The following is a 22,166-nucleotide window of genomic DNA, read 5'->3' as shown; positions in this document are numbered from 1 at the left end:
AGCATTTATGACAGCAAGAAACTGAAAAGCATTCCAAATAGCTTCAAGTAAGTAAAAGACCAAATGAATTATGATACAGTAACAAGATGCAATTTTATAGGCCATTAAAGGAAAAGCATGTGAACTATGCTGATACATTTTGAAGTATTATAGATTTTATATATGTGTATTATATAGAATATAAAATATACAATAGAATAAGTCAAAAAGTAGAGCACAAATATGTACACAGATTATAACAATGTAAAAATGCATTCAATACATACAGTGACAAAAACTGCATATAAATCTGAAAACAATTAAGGGTTCACCAGGTTCTTAAGTTCATGATTTTTTTTTTTTAAAAAGAAAGCATACTAACTTTATGTGAAATTGAAAATTCTTAATTTTCCTCTTGGAGAAAACATCAGTTAAAGTATGTATCAATTAGAAATAATCCATAGCTTTACAAGTGACCTCTTTGGTCATGTGACTCCTTCCCCACACTTCAGTAACCTAATCAAGGGGGGAAGAAAATGTGCTTCTAGGCCCCCAATCTCACACCTGTCCCCACTTCAAAGACACCCTCCTACAGACATGAGGAGATGCTCCTTCCATTCCTCCCAGCTCTGAAGCCTCCCACCCTCATTCCTTACTCAGTTCACCCAATATCCCTGTTAAGAAGAGAAAACTACAGTACACCATTTGAAGCATGCTTACCTTACTGTGTTTTTTCTTTTCCTTAAATGTCATTTCAATGGCTGTACAGAGCCTAACTTGTCTGTTTACAATCTTTAAGTTTGAATTTCAATGGACTGTAAAAAAGGTAAAATTCTCAAAACTCCTAAGAGAGCTCACAAATTCTTTACTGTTTGAAAACCAACTTTACCAATTTGACAAGATAAAAGACAAGTTAGGACTTAACTACTGAGATTTTATTTTGACCACAGTTATGTAACAAGTACATACTCCCCATCAGAAATACAGAAGCCCACCCTCTACAGGGCATGACAGCTGTCCACAAACCATCAGCCAACCAGACAGTGTTATCATGGACTTCTAATTAAATGACCTGTCCAAGGTCACACAGGCAGCTCTGAAACAACGATAATTCTCCAAACCCCTGTTCACACCAATGTCCATCAGACTAGAGGGTGATTCATTTATATCTGGTGAAAATCAAACTCGTGCTTCTCTAACTGGACAAAGGAATTACAGAGAAACCTAAATGAGAAATGGTTTCTATAACTAAAGGAATAAAAGATGGTAAAAAGCATGCATGCCTATGCAGGGAATGAGAAATCAGAAACTGACAGCATCTCATTGACTAGAACAGTTGATAAAAAACTGAATACTAATTGCATGCCTTCTAGAATGTTCAATACATATGAATCTCTAAAGTATGTATAAAAATAACACTTTAACATTTCAACCTTGCACATGCGTGCACGCACACACACACAACTCAGTCTGACAAAATAATACTTACCTCTACTATGTGCCATGCACACTGATACTCTCTACTTTTTTTAAAATTTTAATCAAGACCCACTATTTAGATTCCAAAACTCACTAGTGGAAAAACACTGACCATGTGAATGAAACAAGAATAATTAAGGTGAGAAATACCTTACATAACAGCATGCAAACAGTTTTCAAAATCTCTAGGTGGAAACACACTGATCTAATCACATCTCTTTAGCAATCTACACATTTTCAATGTTAGCAAAGCCTTAAAAAGATGCAATGGGTCACTACCCACCTATGATCAAATGTGAAAAATTTCTCTATACATTAACACTAGAAGGATTAACCACAAGACAAATATTTGTGCACCAGAATTTATGTAAACAACTTAGTATATACCCACTTCACTTGTTCCGTTCCAGGAATTTAACTATTCCTTGATTTCTGGTACGGAAAAAAAATTACAATAGCTTAACTCCATTTTTTATCAATTCAAATTCATAACTGACTTCATAAGAAGTCAATACTTTCACTAACTAACCCAGAACTGGTCAGCTGAGGTTCCTTAAGAATATAAATACACCCTTACTAAAATACTAGAAAAATTTTACTGATGCATAATGTTCTTAGAGCTAGATGCCAATTTTGAGTGTCTTTTAGAAAACAGGGTTATTCTAACTATGGGTCATAAAGCAAATGCTGTAAAGAAACAAAATAAGGCAAAAATTGGTATATCAGTATCCTCACGCCAAAGAACTGAAAGATACTAAAACCAGTTTTCAGAGGATCTTCTTTCCCATCCATTGCAACTCTTCTTCCTCTAATTCCCCGGGGTTAGAAATTTGCCAGTCAAGGTGTTTTTTATTTTTTTAAAAATTTTCTTACTTTTTCTTTTTGGCCACACTATGCGGCCTGTGAAACTTCCCTGACCAGGGATCGAACCCGTGTCCCCTGCAGTGGAAGCACGGAGTCTTAACCACTCGACCACCAGGGAAGTCCCAAGGTGTTTTTTAAATGGAGAAATAATGATAAAGTTATCCTTTAAAGAAGTGTACCTTATACCAAATAGGAACTCATTGGGGCTCAGAAAACTACCTAATAGTCCATTAAAGATTCCTCCCCTGGTTAAAAGATGAAATATTTCTATTTCATTATAAAAGCCCTGTGATATGTGTTAATGATGCCCAATAAATACCTCAACAATCCCATTCTCCTTGTTCTGAATCATACTCACTAAACAATCTTCTTACTATGATTTGTTTCCTATATAAGATTTCCTATAAAAAAAAAAAGATGGTCAAGCATGCCAATCCGAAATGGTGTATTTCTCAATGTATATATATACTAATAAACTGGTGTTTTAGTTTTATTTTAAACTATTTTTCTGACTTTGATCCTTTTGACCATTAAAAAAATTTTTTCCTAAATTAATCCTAATTTTGTAGAGTGAACAAGAGGCATCTCCAAGATAACCAGGACTCTAGACGTTCAGTGTTTAACTTAAGCAAGCTTCTTTTCAAAATCCAGTAAATAACTATTATATAACTTAAGTACAGTCCATTCCTGGGTAACTTCTCTAAAGGATTTTTAATGACTACATTAGAGAAATATCTTCCAAACTTTACACATTTTAAGATACTTAGTAGAGGGAAAATCACATTGGCCTTCAAAAATTCCATTCCAAAATATCCATTTAAAAAATCCATAGGATATATATATGTGTGTTTATATGGTATTTCACTTACTGTAAGATACTATTATTTGTAACACTATTATGTGTGTCATTAAGAAAGAAAAAAATACTTCAATTAAACTATGACACAATAACCTATTACAAAGAATTTTTTATTTTCTACTTAAAAAAAAGTTTAGACTTAGACATAGATGTTTATCATCTAACTTGCTCTTTCTGTGCCTCTGTTTATACACAATAACTCTTCATTTCAATAACAAATCACAGCAGACTGTTGGAAGACATTTTAAACAGCAGTTAAACTCAACGACATGTTTTATCAACAATGCATATAACCAAGTGATATAAGGACGATATAAACAGCTTTGACCAAGTTGACGTACACATGCAGGCAATGCCTACCATCACGACCGCCACCTGGCTGACCGCACGTGTGACTGCATCAACTCTAAGAAAACATCCTGATTTCAGAGACATCAAAATGTGAAAAATGTGCATCTTAGAATCAGTGAAATACAGTTGATTGATCCATAATTATTAGACATCCACGGGGCTATTACAATACATTTTAATTTTTAACATCAAAACAACTTATACATGTCACTTCAATAAAGTAAGAAAATGAGTATATCAATCACCTAAAGAATTGTTTCAAAAGAAAAGAAGGAACAAACTTTTTTGTTATCCATATGAAAAATTGTATTTCTTACCTGAATGATGATAAGGAGACAGATTCCAGCACCCATTTCAGCGGGATCCCCATACATGCCCGTCATGACATACACAATGGCTTGCCCAATGGTAATGATCATACCAAATACTGACAAAAATTGGGGGAAAAGGAGTACATGCTTATAACCAAAGACAAAAAAGGCTAGAAAAACATCTTTGCCACAAAATTCTCAAATTTGGAAAAGGCTCTTTATTAATTGTACTGATGCTCACGTTTCTGGGCTCCATTGAATAGGGCTCTATCTTTGGGTGTATCTCCAACTTCAATGATTTTGGCTCCAGCTAACAACTGCATAATCAAACCAGATGTTACAATTGGGGAGATACCCAATTCCATTAACGTTCCTGTAAAGGAAGGGGAAAAAAGTAAATAATCTTTACGATATCCAATGCAGATTAATTTAGAAGAGTCCCAGTCCTTAATTATGTCTATGAAATACATGTTAAATGTTAACAAGCAAATTTTCATTTCCTAAACATTAACTGCTAAAAAAAAACGCTCTCATTTATTAACACAACCTCACAACAATGCATTGAATCAAAATTACTATAAATACTACAAAAACGTAAACTTCTGTGAATTCTAAACTTAAATTGTTAAAGAAATCCTTTGAAAGAAATTGTCCAAGATTTCTGTCCAAATCACTATTTTTAAAATTTACACTAAATATTTTAACGCAGGATTTTAAAAGCCCAAAAATTAAATAACAAGTTAATAAACAGATGGTATTTAAGAATATCTGTGGGGCTTCCCTGGTGGCGCAGTGGTTGAGAGTCTGCCTGCTGATGAAGGGGACACGAGTTCGTGCCCCGGTCCGGGAAGATCCCACATGCTGCGGAGCAGCTGGGCCTGTGAGCCATGGCCGCTGAGCCTGCGCGTCCGGAGCCTGTGCTCCGCAATGGGAGAGGCCACAGCAGTGAGAGGCCCGCGTACCATACACACACACACAAAAATGAATAGCTGTGACTCTCCTAATTCAAAATATAAAATTATAGAAAGTCATCAAAATCAATGTTGTAGAATGCTGAGTGGCATAAAAAATGTTAATGACATAGTGGATAGGAAAAATATTCAAAAATAGCATGTACAGTTTGATTTCATTTAAATATTTAAGTGGAAAATCATTTCCTGTTATTTTAGTCTGGTTATCAACATGTTTCTATTGTTAATGAACTTATCTACGAAGCGGACTCACAGACATAGAGAACAGACTTGTGGTTGCCAAGGGGGAGGGGGTTGGGAGAGGGACGGATTGGGAGTTTGGGATTAGCAGATGCATACTATTATATAGAGAATGGATAAACAACAAGGTCCTACTGTATAGCACAGGGAACTATATTCAATATCCTGTGATAAACCATAATGTAAACGAATATGAAAAAGAATGTATATATGTATAACTGAATCACTTTGCTGTACAGCGGAAATTATCACAACACTGTAAATCAACTATACTTGAATAAAATAAATTTTAAAAAAATATGGCATCTTAAATGGATTCTTCATGTTTTCTCAGATACTTCCTCAATGGTAAAAGATAAAAATATGTTTTATCATTAAAGCTAGTAGGCAGGTAGGGAGATTTCTTTTTATATCAAATCACCAAAATTTAAAACTGTCAAATGGATCTAGTCCAAAAATTAATCCAGTCAAGCTTTAATGAACATTTCATTTAGGAAATATGGCACTTCCACTCAATAGGGAAAAGAAGGATAAATGGACCTTGGCAAATAACTGGCCAATATAGAAAATTAAGCCTAGATTCCTTATCTCATGACTTACATTAAAATAAAGGCCACAGATTTAGAAAATATAACCATAAAAGACAAAATACAAAAGTACCAGAAGTGAGTATGCTTATAATCTTGGAAAAGAAAAAGCCTTTCTAAGCCTTTCTATAACAAAATACATAAAGGCCACAAGCAAAAAATGGACGATATGATTAGGTACAACTGTGAAACCTCCATGTGGCAAAAGACAGGGTAATAGTTAAAAGAAAAATGAACACAAGTAACAAAGAGCTCGTATGTCTAAAGGGCAAAGAATTCTTACAACTGAATTTTAAAATGAACAAACAGCAGTGAAATAAGTCAGAGAAAGACAGATACTATATGATATCACTTATAAGTGCAATCTAAAAAATACAACAAACTAGTGAATATAACGAGAAAAGAAGCGGGCTCACGGATACAGAGAACAAACTAGAGGTTACCAGTGGGGGTGGGCGGGGGCAATATAGGGTGGGGAGTGGGAGGTTAAAACTACTGGGTATAAGACAGCCTCAAGGGTGTGTTGTACAACACAGGGAATATAGGCACCCCCCCTCAAAAAAAATAGAAAAATAAAAAAGAGATAAATGGCATGGCCACTCCCAATAATGCTCTTTTCTCAGGAGAATACCAACAACATAAGAGGAAACCCCAGCACCCAAATCTGTACTATGTAACCCTGAAACTGTAACCAAAGCTGGCTGGGTCTGGTGGAAATCCTGGTAATTTCTAATTCTGAACTGAGAACTGAAGAACCCAGGAGCTGTTGAAGCTAGATCACAAAGACAAGGTTCCCTGCCCCTGCTGCTGAGGTCTGAAAGCTGGTTCTCTCTCCACAAGGCTTAGTTGTTCTACCTCCTCTTTGGGTTCCAAAAAATGACTAGTATCCTTCCAGTAAATTCCATTTTTGTGTTTAAACCAGTCAGTAATTTCCTATGACTTACAACAAGTCCACTCATAAAAGAAATAGAAATATTCAATAAAAATATAAGATGATGTTCAAGCTCACCAACACATAAAGAAATACAAATTAAATACCTGATACCAATTTTTACCTGTCTAACACAAAGACTAAAGGACAAATATTATCCACTGTTGGAAGAGAAATGGTCATTCTCATATACCATAGCAGAGTGTATAAAATAATTCAAAGCTTTTGGAAGACAATTTAACAATATCTATCAAAAATTTAAGTGTACATTCCTTGTAAACAAGCAGTTAAACTTCTAGAAATTCATTCTATTAAAAACTTACAGAAGAGTGTGATAGTAGTCATGGTAGCATTGATTATAATGATATAAAATTGGGAAAAAAACTACATGTATGACAGCAGATCCTACAGGCCTTGGGGTCATACCTAAAACACACTCCTTACTGTCTACAAGCCTCATAATCTGGCTCTTGGATTCATCTGCAGCATCATGTCCTACCACGTTTCCCCTTTCCTTTTTTCTTCCAATCACACCATCCTCCTCATTGTTCTTGGAACACATTAAGCATACTCGCACCTTAGGGCCTTTGCACTTGCTATTCCCTGGGGGAAGGTTCTCCCCCAGATCTTCACACGGCCTTCTCTCATGTCCTGCAGGTCTCTGCTCAAATGTCCCTTCCCCCTCCCAAGATACAGTTCATGTAGAGTCTACCTCCCCAAATAGAGTAACATAAACTCCACGACAACAGCATCACTGTCTTGATCACTGCTCTAATCTCAGCACCTAGCACAAAGCTCCACTCATAGGAAGAACTCAATAAATACCTGAATGAATGATTAAAGAAATCGTGGCACATCCATATAATGGAATAGTATATGGCCATTCAGTAAAATAGGTCATCCAATATATTAAGTAAACACACCAAGTAGCAGAATAGTTATATAGTAGATCTTATTTTTCAGTTTTTAAAAAAAGTATATAAATTCATATATATGAATATATATTCAGATAAAAGGTCTAGATGGTTATTCACCAATCTGTTGTCTTCCCAGGAGTTACCCCTGAGAAGCGAGACCTTCATTTTCAGCTTTATACAAATCTGAAATGTTGGTGCATTTTTTTTATAACAAATGTTACTTTTTTGATGTAGAAAAAAACCCACCCCAAAAGCCCCTCCTGATCCAGGCCCTCCCTATCTCTCAGCCTCACTGATCAGCATCCCCCACCCGAATCCCCAGCCTGCACCCCGTGTCCTCATGCATGTGTGCTGTGACTCAGGCTTCCCTCTCCCGACGGTCCACAGGCTGAATTCCAACCCAAATGCTCTCCCAGCATCATCTCCTCCCTGGCACCGCAGATCAGTCTTTCAGTCTTTCAGTCCCATGAGAAACTCAAGAATACACTTCAGAGAGTCCAGGAAACCTCCTGAGATTTTATGAAAAATCTGCACGTGTGAATGTACATGCATTTTTCTAGGGAGAGTACAGATAAATTTAATTAGATTCTCAAAGGAAACATGACCCACAAAAGGATGGAGAACCAAAGCTCTAGACAATGCTAATCACTCCTTTCTGTCGTAACTCTATACTCTGTACATACTTCTATTATTACAATAAATACACAGGTCTGTAATTATCTTTATGTTTGTCTCTTCTCCTAGGCAATGAGTTTCTTTTACCATATACTGCCCCTCCCCATAGACATCAAAAAATAGTTGTTTCCACATTTTCACATCTATTTGATGTCAGTACTAGCATGGAGGCAAAAGAAAAGCAGCATATACCTCTGTTGGATGCAAGAATAACTCTCATCCAGTAGAAAGGATCTGCAGAATCTGATGACATGATTCCAAATAGTGGTATCTATAAGATTACATAAAATATTTTATAAAAATGTATTATATAAATTAAGTTTGAACTTAATTTATAATGCATTCACTTAATATTTGCAATACTTAAAAAAAACCCACTACTTCTCATGTTCAATAACAAAACAAGCATACTTTAAAAGTAAAGTTCTTTAATGAAAATAAAAACAATGGGAATCATTACTTACAACATTTCACTAGTAAATACTCCTATCAGTATGGAGATATGTTGCACAACAATGTGAATATATGTAACACTACTGAACTGCACACTTAAAAATGGTTAAGTTGGTAAATTTTATGTTTTTGCAATTAAACAAAATGCTCCTATCAGTACAGGATATATCTACCACGTCACAGAATAATCTTGGAAAGCTATGGGTACTAGTGACAGCCACGGCCATACTCCAAATGTAAGACTGAAGACGAGATATACAGTAGAATACTATGCAGCCATTAAAAATTATACTATGAAGCTTGTAACAGTATGAGGATGTGCTTATGTTGTAATATTAAGTATAAAACAATGGTTCTCAAGCTGGGGCAACTCTGCCCCCCCAGGGGACATCTGGCAATATAGGAAGACACTTTTGGTTGTCCCAACTTGAGGGGGGTGCTACTGGCATTAGTGGGTAGAGGTCAGAGATGCTGAACATCCTACAATTTATGGGACGGTCCCCTACCGCAAAGAATTATCCAGCCTAAACTTCAGTGCCATTGTTGAGGAAACCTAGTATAAAAAGAATGGTATGAAACTGTATAAATAAAGTAAAAGATCAACACTGTAACAATATGCATAGAAGAAAAAACTAGGTGTACATTTTTTTTTAATCTTGAACAGTGATTATTCACAGGCGGTGGGATTACGGTTGTTTTTTTCTTCTATATTCTTTTCAGCATTTATCATATTTTCTATAATGAACACATATTACTTTTTAATCAGAAAAAAAAAACAAACCTTAACTTCAGAATGCTTCCTATTATACGACCCATGTTCAGAACACAGCACTTGGCCATACCCCCTCCCTCACCATGTAGGAGAAAAATACACTTCCAATTTCATAAACCTTCCCTGTATGAAGTTGATTTAAAAAAAAAAAAGTTCCAAAAGATGCTGCCAGCAATTTTAAACAGGTCATCTGGTCAACCTAAACCTCTTTGGACATCTGAATATATTAGCTGGGTTAGCAGAAGCAAGAAGCACAATATTTTGTGTGCACCCTATAGGTGCAAACACTCTTCAGCTAATGTGAGAGATGGGGAGAAAGGAAGTTATTGAATAAAAACCAATTAACACTACAGGATAGTCCATATCACAATATTCCCTAAGTGTGGGAGAGACCAATCAATCAAATTACCTTCCTTAATTGAGTCTCGTAGAGATAGCCATTACCTCCATGATTAGACGCTTTGCGGGATAACAAACAAGAAAGTCAGGCAACCATCCCTAAGTAATGGTATTCCCTCCGTTCCCGTAGTCAACAGGATTAAACTCAGTGTCTAACTTTACTCCTCTTAGTAAATTCCATAGTTACAGGACCACGTCCAACAAGGGCAGCAACAGGAGCTATTTTCTATGACTCTCAAAGTTGCAGACTTTCAGGCTTTGCCCTATATTACATAAAATAATCAGTTTCAACTTCACAAAATACAGTATACACTTCAGAGAAACAAGCATTTCATGCTTGAATGGAAACCCTGAACCAATCAGATGGACAAATAGAAAATTAGTAGTAGGGATCTCCAAACGCAGTGGGCACTGAAACCAAGCAAGATATTTCTGGGCTAAAATGGCAAGCCGTGAGTGATCAGGTTACAGAATTTCCCTCCCCAATACATAAGAAAACACATTTTTCAAAACATGTAAAATAGTAAAAGAATTTAAAAATCTAAAGGAAAAATATCTATAAAGCAGCCAAACAAGAAAAAGAATCATAAACTTGATGGTCATGGGCGGGGAGAAAACAACAGACAATCGAGGAATAGGGACTCAGCATGAAACTGCTCCAACCATCACAAAGGGAAGGGCACAGAATCCCCAGAATCCCCACAACACTCCAAACCTGGAGAAGAGCGGGCTGCACAGATATCCTCATCTCTCCTGCCTCCTTCGGCAGCTGAGAGGAAATGGATGAGAGAAGCCAGGAACGGGGCTCTCTCTGGTGCAACTGACAATTACAGGGCTACACTGAGTCAGGAACTGGGGAGCGATCTGAGGTCAGTAATGGAATAAAGCCCTCCTCAGTCAGGTGGTGAGGACCCTCACAAGACACGTAACAAAAGTCTAGCAAGAGAGCAGAGCCCAGGTGGCATTTATGGCACTTCTCTCAGTTGATCTCACCTCCCACCAGTCCCTCAAGCTAAAAAAACACTATGGAGAACACGAGACCCCAAACCCTTCAACTGTGGCTGGGAGGGGAAAACTGTGGCTCTGTTTGAGATTCAGTGGAAAGAGAACCAAGAAATCACCAGCCCTGGGCCAAACTGCCTAAGCGTGAGACAGACAAAAAGGTACAGCATGGGCTTCTCTGGTGGCACAGTGGTTGAGAGTCCACCTGCCGCTGCAGGGGACACGGGTTCGTGCCCTGGTCTGGGAAGATCCCACATGCCGCGGAGCGGCTGGGCCTGTGAGCCATGGCCGCTGAGCCTGCGCATCCGGAGCCTGTGCTCCGCAACGGGAGAGGCCACAGCAGTGAGAGGCCCGCGTACCGCAAAAAAAAAGAAAAGGTACAGCTTGACAACCATGTAAACACATTACAGAAAAAAAATAATGAAGTAACATAAAATGCATAAATTAATTTATGGCATGAAACAGTCATGAGAAATGTCACACTTTAAGAAATGTAACTCAAGTTATGTTTTCTTCTTCTTGGGTTTTCTTGGGTTCCAGCTGCAAAGCTGCAAATATTTACTATCCGGCCCTTTACAAAAAAAATGTTTGCAGACCCTTGGATTAGAAGATTCAATATTAAGATGGTAATGCTCTCTAAATTGACCTATATATTCAAAGCAATAAAAATCGTAATGCCAGGAGACTTTCTTAAAGAAAATGACAAGCTGATTCTAAAATTCAGATGGAAATATGAGTGACCTAGAATAGACAAAATCATTTTGAAAAGAAAGAACAAAGTTGGATGACTTTTACAACCTAATTACAGGACTCAGTTTAAAGCTACATTAATCAAAAGAGTTATGGTTTACCATAACGATGGAACATGATCAATGGAACAGAACTGAGAGTACAAAAATAGATCCATGCTTATATGGCTAACTGATTTTCAACAAATATGCCAAAGTAATTCAATGGAGAAAGGAGAGCCTTTTCAACAACTGGTTATGTATATAGAAATAAATGAACCCTAACCTTACCTCACGCCATACACAAAAATTAACTTGGAATAGATCATAGACCAAAACATACAAGCTAAAACTGTAAAATATTTAGAAGAATACAGGAGAAAATCTTCACAACCTTAAAATAGGCAAACATTTCTTAGATAGAAAACAAAAACCATGAGCAATCAAAGAGAAAGATAAAATGAACTTCATCGAAATTAAAAACTTCTGCTCAAAAAGTTTTGTTAAGAAAATGAAAAGGCAAGCCATAGACTACGAGAAAATATTCACAATACATATATCTGATGAAGGACTTGTATCCAGAAAATATTTTAAAATGCATATAATTCACTAATCAGACAAAAATGCAATTTTTTTTAATGGGCAAAATATTTGGGGAAAGAACACTTTACAAAAGATAAATACCCAATAAGCATATGAGAAAGCTGCTCAATATCATTGACCAGGGAAATACAAGTTAAAACCTCACCATGGAGAAGAGAACCTTCCTATACTTTGATGGAAATGCAAAACAGGAGGGTCCTTAAAAAATTAAAAATAGAGCTACCATAAAATCCAGCAATCTCACTCCAAGGTATATGACCAGAGAAAACTCTAATTCAAAAAGATACGTGTGGGCTTCCCTGGTGGCACAGTGGCTGGGGGTCCGCCTGCCGATGCAGGGGACACGGGTTCATGCTCCGGTCTGGGAGGATCCCACATACCGCGGAGCAGCTGGGCCCGTGAGCCATGGCCGCTGGGCCTGGGCGTCCAGAGCCTGTGCTCCGCAACAGGAGAGGCCACAGCAGTGAGAGGCCTGCGTACCGCAAAAAAAAAAAAAAAAAAGATACATGCACCCCAATGTTGACAGCAGCATGATTTACAACAGCCAAAACACGGAGCAACCTAAGTGTCCATCAGCAGGCAACTGGTTTAAGGTGTGTGTGTGTGTGTGTGTGTGTGTGTGTGTGTGTGTGTGTGTGTGTGTGTGTGTGTGTGTGTGTGTGTGTGTGTGTGTGTGTGTGTGTGTGTGTGTGTGTGCGTGCAATGGAATATTATTCAGCCATAAAAAAGAATGGGATATTGCCATTTGCAGCAACATGAATGGACCTAGACAATATTATACTTAGTGAATTAAGTCAGAGAAAGACAAATATCATTTACATGTGGAATCTAAAAAATAACATAAATGAATCTATAAACAAAACAGAAACAGACTGACATAGAAAATAAACTTTATGGTTACCAAAGGGGAAAGAGAGATGGGGGAGGGATAAATTAGAAGTACGGGATTAACAGATACAAACTGCTATACATAAAATAGATAAGCAACAAGGATTTACTGTTTAGCACAGGAAGGTATATTCAATATCTTATAATAACCTATAATGGAAAATAATCTGAAAAAATATATATATATATAACTGAATCACTTTGCTGTACACCTGAAACTAACACAATATTATAAATCAACTATACTTCAATTACAATAAAAAAAAAACCTCATCCATTAGAATGGCTAATATTAAAATGCTGAACAATACTAAGAATAAACAACGATGCAGAGCAACCAGAACTCCTATACGGCTGATGGGACCACTTGGAAAAGAGTTAGTTTCTCACAAAGTTGAACATACATTTACCATAAACCTTAGCAATTCTACTCATAGGTATTCACCCAAGAGAAATGAAAACAAATATCCACAGAAAGCCTTGTACGGGAATGTTCATAGCAACTTTATTTGTTATAGCCAAAATGTGGAAACAACCTGAATGTCCAACAACAGGTGACAAGATGAACAAACTGTGATACAATCAACATGGATACAATCAACACCATGGATGAATCTCAAAAAGCTGATGAAGAAGTTAGACACTGTATCACTCCATGTACATGAAATTCTAGAAAAGACAAATCAAATTATAGAAATAGCAGATCAGTGGTTGCCTGAGAATGGGGTGAGGTGGGAACTGACTAAGAGTACAAGAAACATTCTGGAGTAACAGAAATGTTCTATACCCACTGAGATAGTAGGTATGTAGATGCATACATTTGTCAAAACTCTTTAAAATGTACACTTAGAAATGAGTATATTTTGCTGTACATAAATTGTACCCTTAAAAAGTTGATTTTGTTTTTTTAATGGAGGGGAGGGGAATTTCCAAGATGTTAAAACAAGATGGTAGGAATATGGATGATTCTTCTTTTTTTCTACTTGTCTGTGTTTTTCAAAAGTTCACTCTCCCTGACCACGCAAAAGAATTTCCAACAAAGTATAATAGTAAAATATTTTAAGGATCAAATAGTTTCACTTTTCAAAAAAATAAATTTGGCTTTTCCCCAGATTATGGACTTTATTTGTTCTACTCCTTCCTCATGTAATTTTTTTAAACTTTCTTATATGTATATTGGTACTTTTCAAACCCTCAAAGAACTTTACTTAAATTATCTAATTTAATCCTCACAATACAATAACCCTGTGACATGGGCAGGTCACATTTTATCCTCATTTTATGAACTTAATCTCTGTGAAATTTTACTAAAAAGCATCATTGAACTTTATTAATTTATAAACACAGAATATCCCTAGGATTCTAGAATTTGGCTTTTGGGGATTTTTTAATTAATACATAAATTTACAACATGATTAAAAGCAAACAAAGTGGAAAAATATTTGCCCTATACATGTCAAAGATTTAACACTTTTATATATAAAAACCTGTCATAGGGGCTTCCCTGGTGGCGCAGTGGTTGAGAGTCCGCCTGCCGATGCAGGGGTCACAGGTTCGTGCCCCGGTCCAGGAAGATCCCACATGCCGCGGAGCGGCTGGGCCCGTGAGCCATGGCCGCTGAGCCTGCGCGTCCGGAGCCTGTGCTCCGCAACAGGAGAAGCCACAACAGTGAGAGGCCCATGTACAGCAAAATAAATAAATAAATAAATAAAAATAAAAAACCTTTCATAAATCAATTTTAAAAATCTCAAGGAAAAAGTAGGTAAAGATCATTAACTGAAAAGTAAGGGGAAAAAAGAAAATATGTTCAAACCCACTAGTAAACCAAAAGAAATACACAGTAGAAGATAACCATTTTCACTATCGACTCAGATTAAAATGATGATGCTCCTATTTACAAAAGCAATCTAAAGGTCCACTGACAGATGAATGGATAAAGAAGATGTGGGGGGTGTGTGTGTGTGTGTGTGTGTATTATATACACACACACATATAGGAACATATACACAGACATATATACTATGGAACATTACCTAGCCATAAAAAAGAATGAAATGATGCCATCTGCAGCAACATGGATGGACACAGAGATTATCATACTAAGTGAAGTAAGTCAGAAAGGGAAAGACAAATACCATATGATATCACTTATATGTGGAATCTAAAATATAACACAAATGAACTTATTTATGAAACAGACTCACAGATATAGAGAACAGACCTGTGGTTGCCAAGGAGGAGGGGGGTGGGGGAGGGATGGATTGGGAGGTTGGGGTTAGCAGATACAAACTATTATATACATAATGGATAAACAACAAGGTCCTACTATATAGCACAGGGAACTATATTCAGTATCCTGTAATAAACCATAATGGAAAAGAATATGAAAAAAAAATATGTATATGTATAATGAATCACTTTGCCGTACACTAGAACTAAGATAACATTGTAAATCAACTACAGTTCAATTAAAAATAATTTTTTAAAAATGATGTTGCTCAAAATAATTCAGTATATTTACTATTTGAACTAAAATAAGTTTCTCAAATTCTAACCAACCAAGACCTTAGAATAACAGTACAGACATTTGTTTAATGTTTGGTTACATACCTGACAACATACTAAGAAGATGAAGAGAGTTATAGCAGTCCATAGTACCTTCTCTCTAAACTGGATCTGTGCAAGAAAACAAAGAATGATCAATCAAAACCAAGAAATAGCAAATATAAAGAAAAATCCATATTAAACCTTAACCAGCATTCCCCATCATGACATGCTCCTATTATTTACTCTTAAAATACTCTCGCCCTAGTCAGTAGCAGCTAAAGCAAACAGCTAAACTTCTCAAACATCTTCCTTTACTTTTTCCAGAATTAAGTACAACTTAAATACAGGCTGGCCTCAAGGCATTGTACCACATTAACTGAGACTGAAAAGGATGAAAAGACACAGATCTAACATGCACACATTTCAGTTAACACTGTATTGTGAAAAGCTAGGACTGTAATATTATTCTGTGAATATTTCATAGAATATGAAAAGCTAAAGTTTCTTGGGATGCCTTACATGTAACTGGAACAACTATTTTTATAACCTCAAAGCAATAAAAAAAGAAATATACTTCTAAATAAACATTAAGTTTAACAGAAGTCTTACTTTACTCTTTTTAGTCCCTATTCTGGTTAGTTCCATGCGAAATTGAACATACAGTAAAAGAGCAATGTCTGGGAACTGACCAGTTTGGCATTAACAATATTTCTGGAATAGAAATGCCTCAGTTCCAAAGGCGTACAATGATGGAAGAACAATTAGATGTGGTCAATATCTTCCGAATGTATTTCTGTGATTTTTTTTCTTTGTACTGAACGAATCAAGAAATGGGAGGTATATAACTGCACAGTTGCAATCCATTTATGTGCAACAGTTGTACTCATCAAAACTGACCCAACAGACTGGGTCATTCCTAGTGCGGTAGACCACAATGGACAGGAGAATACTATATCTTATAACACACAGACCAAAGAAACACTTGGTTTGGAAACGTTACAACTTAAAGAACAGTCAGTTTTGAAACCATGAGATAAACTAGATTTAAAAGGTCTACACTAGTTTTATTCACTTTGTGCCTCTTGCAAGGAGAAGGAACAGGTAATATTTTTCCAATTACAACCAGAAAAACATTGGGGAAAATAAATCAATCTAGACAGTTTAACAGAATAAGTCATTTAGCTACCCTCTATATTACTAAAATATTATACTTACTTTCCTTTCAGGTTTCTGAATTTCTGGTAGAACTGCACAGAAAGGTTTGATAACTTCTAAAAATTTGACTGTTAAAAAAATAAAAAAAGAATAAATGTCCCTATTACAAAGTTTTTAAAAAGAGATGTATCTTTTCACAGAGTCAAATACAAATGTTTTCTTTTAATGGCAATCCATCCCATCCACACCCCCCAAAATGAATTAACCATAATGCTCTCCATTTCAAATACATAAGGGAAGAGAAATAATTCACGGGACAAAGGAGCCCAAAGGGTTTAAGGGCTGGTCAGCAGAAGCAAAGTAATACAAGTATCCTTGTACCACAATTTTGCTTCCTCATGCTTGAATCTCACTCCTTTTATATATACAGAAAAGGAATAATTCAGTGAGCACCACTATGTCAAAAGGAGCAAATGCAGTGTACTCACAAGACCATGCATTACAGAAGGAAATAGGACATATCAGAGAAGGAAAGTACAACAGGAAATGGGCTGTAACTGCAGGACTGACTTAATTGGGGACTGAAAAATGCTGAAATGCATAAATGAGACAGATCACGGAACCACCTTCTATAGGTAGGTTTTCAAAGTACTGTATACAATCTCTACTTCATTTCACTAAGTCGCTATTCATTGCTTGGTCACTCTCCCACAAAAGGATCTCAAAGTACTTGTGTATGTACAATCATCAGCCCAGAGAATGACAACTATATTTCATTAGAAAGTACTGTTTTCCCAGACAACTCATCATATTGAAAAGATAAACCAAGGTTCTTTAAGGATAGGCACTCTCTTCTGGCACGGCTTAAGTCAAAGTCCTGCCAAAGAACTGAAGGATGAAGATGATAATCTCTCAGTCTTTGCCAGCGTCTATAACGTACAGAAACACAAAAAGCCACAACTAGGTATTAGTCATGATCATCTTCCCTTACAAACACTGGATTCTGTATATATGAACATCAGGATATTATTTTTAAACTGACATGGGTAATTACACTTCAGCAGTTAGCCAAAAGTTGACCACACTATATATTTTTTTAATTTATTTTATTGAAGTATAGTTGATCTGACTATACTTTTTATAAAACCTCTCAAAATAATGGCAGCCACTTATGTTTGACAGAATTCAGAAATTCTCATGGGCAGATGTTTTGTTACCCAAGTACCATTTCAGACGATCTGGAAAGCAAATCTGAATTATGAAAGTGTTCATCTCTAATGTAAAACCAATGTCAATCACATCGGGAAACTTCCTAGAACCCCTTTTCCTTCCCACTTCCACCCAAGCTACCCTCCCTGATCTCTTGGCTTAAGATCATCCGTGTTGGAGTATTTATGTAAAAAGCAATGCTTTTTTGTCTGCCACTTGTCTATTCTTGTGCTGCAGAATTTAACCCATTATACCGCTAATTCAAGACCAAGGGTCTCCTCTACTTCCTTTCCAGCTTCCCCCAAATGTCCACTAGTTAGCTAGCTGGCCAGTGGGTGCACAGCTTGGGTTTGCGGGAATCCACTCATACAACAGTCACCCCAACAACTATGTGAAGGTTCCTGGTGTTGAGGGTTTGGGAGAGGGCCCTCAAAAGATCCCCATTATGCAAGGCCTTGTCCCTAAGGCTTACACAACCTGAGACACGTTTAGTTTTCAGTACACACTACAGAATGACTGAAATGAAAATTTTAAAGAAAACTTTATGCCACCAATCGCCTCCTTTCCTCCCCGAAACTACACGCCATGCATCACTTTTTAAAAAATGAAACAAGTCAGGGACCCTCATTCATCACAACTAACATGCCAAAGAACGGTGATTTGGGACTAAAAATATGAGTTTCCTAAGCTCCTGACTGAAAAATTAAAAGTGGTCCAGGTTTCCCCTGGTTCCCTAACTCCCCGCCCCCAAAACCAATGGCCTCTCCGCGCCGTGTGCCGCTCCTCGCCACCCACCAAGATGCGCAGACCCCGGACCTCCGGGTCCCGACCCCGCAGCCGGCCCGGGCGAGGCCTCGCACGGCTGGAGGAGCCTCCGCGGAGGCCCCCGGCTCGCGCCCTCCTCAGCGGCCCGGCGCAGCCCGCGTCTCCCCGGCCCGCGGGCTAAGCGCTCCCGGGCGGCCGCCTGCCCCACCGCCCGCGGCCCGTCGGCGCCCGCGCCCCCGGGGGCGAAGGCCTCGCCGCCGCTACTCACTGCCCATGGCGGCGGCTACAGCGGCCCGGCGGGGCCCTGCGACCTCAGCGCGGCCTTCGCTCGGGTCCCGCGGCTCGGGCCTCGGCACCCGCTCCCGACACGCTCCGGCCCGCCCCGCGCAGGCTCCGCCCCGGTCCACGTGACCCGCGCGCCCACCCAGCCAGGCCCTGGCAGGCCCCGCCCCCCGACAACAGCCTGGCCGTTGGCCGCCGGCGCAGCTGACGTCCGCCGCGTTGCCATGGCCACCGCCGGCTCTCCCGTGGGCGTCCTCCAGTGGGTTCCGGGAGCTGGGAGCCTCTGTGAGGCCAGGGCCGCCAGGGCTTATCCGTTATGAGTACCTCTCCGAGCTCAGTGTCCAGCAAGGGCCGTCTCCTCGACCGCGGCTCCCGAGCGCCCCGCGGGGCAGGTCAGCACCCAGCCAGAGCGGCCGCCCCAGGAGCGCGGGCCGGGGTTCGATACCCAGGACTGGGGCTGAGACGCCTCCAGAGCCGGCGTGACCCAAACCTTTTTATTTTGCTTCCATGTTATTGGAACCACTAGGAAGTTTTCAGAAATTTGTGACTCTTTGTCTATAGTTAATAGCTTCTGAACTCTCTGCTATCTAGTACTTTTTTTTTTTTGGCTTCGCGGAGCAGCTTGCAGCATCTTAGTTCCCCCACCAGGGATTGAACCCACAGTGAAAGCGAGGAGTCCTAACCACTGGACCGCCGGAGAATTCCCTCCACTGTCTACCACTCACGCTCCTTTAGCTTCTCCGAAATACATCAGAATTTTGTCCCTCTGGACTAATCTCTTTTGTCTCCTCTTGGACGGCGTAGTGTAAGGGAACGCATGCAGTGTTAGGAATCTAATGGCCGTACATTAGATTCCTAATTCCTAATGTATTAGGCCGTACATTTTAGTCCCTCCTACTTCTTAATGGCTTTGGGCAATTAATTTTTTCTGAGCTACATCAGTAAAATAAGGATAGTGATAGCCACAGCCTACAGGTGTGAAAACTAAATGAACGAAGAGATTGACACATGGAAGGCCCTCAAATTTATTTTCTTTACTCAAATTTTAAACCCCTGCAATGTAACTTCTGCTCTAACAACTGCTGAAACAAGCTATTTCAAAGGACACTTAATGACTTATAATCACCAAATCCAATGATCTGTTCTAATGCTTAGATGTATGTCTAAAAAAGAAGCAAAGTACACACACACACACACACACACACACACACAGCCTCCCCTTGACCACACTCTAGCCAGGCTCCTCTGAGCCCTTTCTCCACTAGGCCTTACCTTGACCTATAAAGGGGTGGAACAAGCACCACACAATTCCACCCTAGGCTGTCCGTAGCCCCCTTAAAATATCTGCCTGGGAAAGCTCAAGGCTGCCAAAAGAATTTACCGTTTCTTCCAGCCAACACTTGAAGGCAGGATCTCTGGCTCCCAACCTCTGTGGAAGGATAGGAGCTTAACTTCCATTAGCACCAGTTAACAAACCTGGATGGGTTTCACATGGACCAAACCTTCCAGCTTTTTTCACTTAATTTTTCACTTTCCTGACTGTACTGAGCCTCCACTCACTGCCCTCTTCCTATTCTCTCACTCTCCTCTTAAAAGGCCAGTCACTTTTGTCCAAATCAAAGTTGGGTTTAATTCACACTGGATTCTTTTCCCTAATGCAACACATAGTATATTACTGAATAAAATCTGTCCTTAGCACTTTAGTGTCCAGCTGTGTTTGTCTTTAAACAAAGTTATGTACATATACATACATGCACATACATATATATATATATATATGGCATATATATATGGCAATTTAGGCTGGGCTTGCATGAGTCTCTGCTCCACTTGGGGTCATCTGCAACAGGTCCAAGGCTGGGGGCTTGAATTATCAGAAGGCGCTCTCACAAGTCTGGCATTTGATGCTGGCTGTCAGCTAAGACCTCAGCAGAAGCTGTCAGCTCCAACATCTCCACGTGGCTTCTCCATGTGGCCTGGGTTTCCCCACAACATGGCAGCTGGGTACCAAGGCATGTCCTTGGAAGTGACCCAGCATCACTTTCAGTGCATTGCATTTATAGAGGCAGCCACAAAGTCTTGCTCAACTTCAAGAGCAAAGGGAAATAGACTCCACCTCCAGGTGAGGATGTGGTAAGATTCTGGAAGAGCTTGTGGGACACAAAATACGACTCTGGCCTTTTGGAAAATGCAATCTGCCATAATCATCACTGCACATCCTGTGACTTCATTCTTCTCTCATTCTACTTTGTTTTAGTCATTTTCATACTTGCCTAATCTCCCCTAGTACACCATAAACTTCTGGATAGCAGGGAGGGTCTTATTTAATTTTTGTATCATTTTCAGTTACCTGCAAGTGTTTGACTTAAATACAGTTTTGACGCTAGATTGTGAACTAATTTCGTGAATCCTTTCAATAAAGATGAGCTAAACTGAAAATCTAATTGACAGAAGGAGAAGAGTGGCCTGTACCTCTCTCTCTCTTTTTTTTTTTTTTAACATTTACTTGCATTTATTTTGTGCGGCATTTATTCCCGGGCCATAAGTTTTTGTTTCTTCAGTTTCTTCTGGGATATTTTTCTTCTGGGCAACCTCCTCTTCTGGTTTAGGAACAATCTGTTCTTTTTCAGTAAGGATCATCTCAATGTGGCAGGGAGAGCTCATGTATGGTTGATCCGGCCATGAGCTCTGTAAGTCCTGCACCACATCGTTGGGGCTTTGTTCGCCTGGATTTGCTCAATGACCAGAGACTCTACATCTAAGCCCTTAAGTTCAGCATTACTCTCTGCATTTTTGAGCATGTGCAGTAAAAATTCAGCACTCTTTTTGGGCCACCGACCCTGGGTCCAGCCCCGCTCTTTGGCCTGGGCACACCTACCAACTCCACCACTGTAACAACGGAATGGCACACGTTGCTTCTTTATAGTGACATCCTTCAGATACTTGGTGGCTTTTCGGATATGCATACCTTAATGGCCTGGGCAGTTTCATGAGTGTTCTTAAAGTGAACATGAAGATTTGAACCTCTTGACTTGCATGATTTTGTGGGGTTTTCTGGGTTAACTGAATAGCAAACCATTTTTAGAGGTCACCTCAGGCCCCTTACCAGAAAAGTTCTCTCTTTACTACCTGTTTCTGGGACAGCTCGCTGGTTCAAGGAAAAGCCTGGGAACAAGCTGGGAATATACCCTAGATAACT

General features: G+C 38.9%; 1 protein-coding gene and 1 pseudogene across 8 annotated transcripts in view; both read right to left on the bottom strand.

The window, feature by feature from the left end:
* Positions 1 to 19,053, bottom strand: part of SEC61A2 (SEC61 translocon subunit alpha 2) — a 28,711-nt gene extending 9,658 nt beyond the window's left edge. For 4 of the 7 annotated variants that reach the window (XM_082835650.1, XM_082835654.1, XM_082835653.1 and 1 more), the window contains exons 1-6: positions 18,954 to 19,053; positions 16,772 to 16,839; positions 15,620 to 15,685; positions 8,357 to 8,435; positions 4,085 to 4,216; positions 3,850 to 3,959 (exon numbers count right to left, since the gene is read on the bottom strand). In XM_082835650.1, coding sequence (XP_082691776.1) covers positions 3,850 to 3,959; positions 4,085 to 4,216; positions 8,357 to 8,435; positions 15,620 to 15,685; positions 16,772 to 16,839; positions 18,954 to 18,960 — 462 coding nt within the window. In that variant the 5' untranslated portion in view covers positions 18,961 to 19,053. Of the gene's footprint in view, positions 1 to 3,849; positions 3,960 to 4,084; positions 4,217 to 8,356; positions 8,436 to 15,619; positions 15,686 to 16,771; positions 16,840 to 18,715; positions 18,799 to 18,953 lie in introns of those variants that run through there. The other 3 variants (XM_082835655.1, XM_082835651.1, XM_082835652.1) reach the window with 3 other exon arrangements.
* A 2,201-nt stretch (positions 19,054 to 21,254) lies between these two features.
* Positions 21,255 to 22,046, bottom strand: LOC309957741 (large ribosomal subunit protein uL22-like; annotated as a pseudogene). Its single transcript has one exon. The product of its transcript is annotated as a large ribosomal subunit protein uL22-like (transcript).
* Positions 22,047 to 22,166: the final 120 nt, after the last annotated feature.

The sequence above is a fragment of the Leucopleurus acutus genome (assembly GCF_964270905.1).
Source record: "Leucopleurus acutus genome assembly, chromosome: 1".
NCBI classification, from domain to species: Eukaryota; Metazoa; Chordata; class Mammalia; order Artiodactyla; family Delphinidae; genus Leucopleurus; species Leucopleurus acutus.
Note: the sequence above shows the minus strand (reverse complement) of the source record. Positions and strands in the feature narration are given on the sequence as shown.